The 4076-nt window shown below is 36.1% G+C and overlaps 1 protein-coding gene across 1 annotated transcript in view; it reads right to left on the reverse strand.

Annotated features, from left to right (window-relative positions):
- The window catches only part of Ndst4 (N-deacetylase and N-sulfotransferase 4), a 319626-nt gene that overhangs the window by 43601 nt on the left and 271949 nt on the right, over positions 1–4076 (reverse strand). Inside the window, exon 7 of the mRNA XM_028760460.1 lies at positions 1263–1445. Coding sequence (XP_028616293.1) covers positions 1263–1445 — 183 coding nt within the window. The remainder of the gene's footprint in view (positions 1–1262; positions 1446–4076) is intronic.

Genomic DNA, 4076 nt, shown 5'->3' on the forward strand with positions numbered 1-4076 from the left:
TATATATATATATATATATATATATGTAGAGAGAGAGAGACAGAGGGACAGAGAGACAGAGAGAGAAATGTGTAAATTCGTGTGTAAAAAATAATTGATATCCTTTACTGTTGATAATTTACTATAAGCACATATGGTGAATGGTTGCTGATAATTCATCAAAATAGGACATGGTGTGAGGCAACAGTTCATTTTAAAACATAGTAAAAATCCTCTGGAAAGAGGAGAAAATATAGTATTCTCTTCCTTATTTCACATCTTAGAGCTGGTTTTACTGTATAAGTTAGCAGATCATCAATGCTCACAGGTCTAGAGGATCCCTGGCCATGTAGACATGGTGAAGTATGGTGTGACTCGCGGAATAAAGGGAGGCAGATAGTCTTGAAGAAAGGAAATGAGGAAGATTCTGAAAGTCTGTTTTGCAGTAATTTCTCATTAATGATGATGCTTCTTTTCTAGCGACTGCTTAGCAGGGGGACATCTGATCTGCTCTCCGCAGCCAGCTCATTGATTGTGTGGGTCGATGCAATCTGATGCATAAAGAGACCAGTAAGTGGGAGGCAGTGCTTCCTAGATAACTGCTAAGAAGAGATAGTTTACATTGGATGCTTTCAAGCTGTGTGGCCTCACAGAGAGTCAAATTAGTAGTAAAAGCCATCCTAAAACTGGCAAGTCTCTCTTTATCGATATGCCTAACGTTACTGAAATTAGTTAGACTTAAAGAAAAGTGAAAGACACCAAACAGACACTAAATCCTTATGAACAGAAGGAAGAGGTTGCTCTTTCGTTTTTGATGTACTCCCTAGTGTACATGTACATGTTAGTACGTGGTGACAGGATCTTGTTTTAATTACAAAGGCTCTTTTTCTATTTCTGTTTTCAGTCTCTGAGCTGTCCAGTGCTGAACATTTTACAGTAGCTAGACAGTACTCATACTACATGTAAGTCTAAAGCATTTGCTTGCCCAAAACTCCGATAAAACACTATCCTTACTGACATGATCTCAAATGAATTGAACAAGCAAGCAAAGTAAAACTACAAATCTAGACATATAAATTGTAAAAGATACAAAATATTCTCATTGAAGACACTATGACAATTGAAAAAGGGAATAATTTTTATTACATATCCATTTTAACATGCCCTAATACATTTATATGATTTATTTAATTTCATGTTTATTTTATAAGTTTCTAACACAAATTAAACAGTAACACATTGCTAACATTTTCCTCCTCATGGAGAGAAAGTTTGAATGTTACCTGCCAGAGAGGGTCTTTCTGCTCAGGGAAGAGCTCAAAGTACTTGTGGGCCAGTTGCACTGGAGGCAGGGTCTGCAGTTTCAAGTTGGTCCAGCTGTGCACAAAGTTGGCCAAGTTCACGAAGGTGTATAAGCCGAGGCGGTCATTCCCATAGTTAGACAGATGTGTCATGAAAATGCTGATCTAAGAAAGAAATCAAAATGACCCCTCAATCTCATAAGCATACTCTCAAAGATAGTAGTATTTGATCCAGGCAACATCTCACCTAACTTCAGAACTTCAAGGGAAATACAAATATACTTTTGGGTTGGAATACACTTAATTATTTTCTAAAATACCACTTTAAATTACTGCTAAGATTAAGACTGAATTTGAGATTGGCATTAGTGCCTTGCTAACCAGAAGGGCTTGTCCTATTATAAAGCTAATATTACACCAGGCAGTGGAGGCACATGCCTTTAATCCCAGCACTTGGGAGGCAGAGGCAAGCAGATTTCTGAGTTCGAGGCCAGCCTAGTCTACAGAGTTCCAGGACAGCCGGGACTACACAGAGAAACCCTGTCTCAAAAACCAAAAATAAATAAATAAATAAATAAATAAATAAATAAATAGAGCCAATATTACGAGACCCTAAATCATATCATCTCCCAAATGCTGAGGAACCAGAACTCAAACAGCTGTAAAACAAAACAACTATTTCACTTTTTCTATGATGACAATACATTCTTATGGACTCAGGATGGTATTGATTACTTGTTTCTTTGCATTATAATGAGTCTTCTTATTTGTTTCTTTACTGAAACAAATGTTTAAAAAAATGATAAATGTTTGAGGAGATAGGTAACTGATGGAAACATTGAGTAATGTGTATATAGAAACGTTACAGGGTGGCATACAGTTTTTATGTTTTGATGGATGCATTAAAAATAAATTTAGTTTAAAACCAGTTTTGCAAAGGTATTTTTGCATTAGGCAAGAACTACCATTTTCATTAATCTTTTACAACTTTTCAGACCTCATGTGAATGCTAAAATATACTACCATTTCTGTGTTGTTCTTTGTATAGCACAAACTGGGGAAAAGCGACACAGTTCTTGAAATACCATGCAAGAATTTGCCAGGTATTGAGAAAAACTTAACGTGCAGTCCATCTCAGCCATTGTAGCTGAAATTGAAATATTAAATAAAAGAAAAACTTCACAATCCTGATCTAAGTTGAAGAGATTATTAATGCAATTCTGAAAAAGAATCAATCATTTTCTAGCAACAATAATTTATACACTTTTTAGTTCTCATATTATTTAAACACATGCATTTTAAAATCTAGATGGATTTTTATCATGAGATGGATCTATTAGTATTTCAGGGCAACCCAAATAGTCTAATTAAGGACTTTAATAACTTCATTTTTAAGTAATATAGTATTACAATGAATAATATTAACACATTTATCTAAGATTGAATGGTAAGCAAATATGGAGGAAATGAGATGTTCACTCTCTCATTCTTCAGTGACATTATCACTTTATGTGGTTATTCATGTTATTTAGGAACAGTAAAATAAAATTAGGAATAGAGGAACTATTTCAATATCATTTCACTGCAACATCATTAGAATAGTAGCTATGGAGCAAAGATCATAATAACAGACCCACTGTTCTCAAGATATAATGCCACTGAATAAGTACTCAGAAAGAAGAGCTTGTATCTTAAAAACATAAGAGCATTGTCTTTTACTAGAACACAATAAGTGGTATTATGTCTAGAAATTCTAATTTCAAGAACCAGTTTCATCATTTGAAGGATTATTCATTTTTCAAAAGGTGTTATCTATCTGTCTGTCATACTAGGACACTGAAAAGGTCCCTGAGGACAAGTAATTAAAATTATCTGCCAGTGCTCACCATCCCTGAAAGTAAAAATGAGAGGGTGAGAATTTGGTCCATTGGCCTTCGTGTCTCCAAATTATAAAAATAATACCCCATATTATGTAAAACTTACCTGTGGTAGTCATGAATGTAAGCCCTTCACATTTATGAAATCATTAAAGCCTCATTCTGGTCTTACAAGGTAGGTAGTTCCATAGACCTCTTTACAGATAAGAAGTAGGGTCAAAGAATAGTTACCTTGTCTTAGTCTCCATTGAGTGAGGTACAAAATGGTAATTAAATTCCCAGATCCAACAACATGCTGTTGTTCCAGGAAACTCCTAAAGATACTAAGGAGTTGAATCTGATGTAACCACATTAGGGTCTCTATTCAAGCTCGAGCCTGGGTCCCCAGACAGCCCTGACACAGTAGGAAGGTGAAGCTCTGAGTCTAGTTTCAGGCAAGCATTTATAGAGGCAAGAAGGGGATATCTAGCCTGGTACACATCTGATTCGGGAGCCATTATGGCCTTTAGCATAATTGACTGGTGCTGGGAGCCAAACCATAAACTTAACTTCTGTTTTCCGTCTCATTGGTGTTGTTAGGAAGTGAAGTGTCAGGGGCAAGCTTGTAACCTGGGGGTGCAGATTTGTTGGGGTAGTAACCTAGAGACTGGTGCTAGATGCTGGGTTTGTAGGGGGAATAAGCAAGCATATCTTGTTGCTCAGTAGCCTGGAAGCTGGAGCTAGGTGCTGGCCTGTTAGTTTACTTGAGTTTAGACTTAGATCAGGTTTTCTAAGATGGGATCTGAAACCCCCAAAATTGGTCTCTCAATGCCCTCACCTCTGCTTGATCGCTTTTATGCAGTGAACTTAACATCTTTTTATGAAAGAAAGAAAGAAAGAAAGAAAGAAAGAAAGAAAGAAAGAAAGAAAGAAAGAAAGA

Source organism: Grammomys surdaster, unplaced genomic scaffold (assembly GCF_004785775.1).
Source record: "Grammomys surdaster isolate TR1022 unplaced genomic scaffold, NIH_TR_1.0 126531, whole genome shotgun sequence".
NCBI lineage: Eukaryota > Metazoa > Chordata > Mammalia > Rodentia > Muridae > Grammomys > Grammomys surdaster.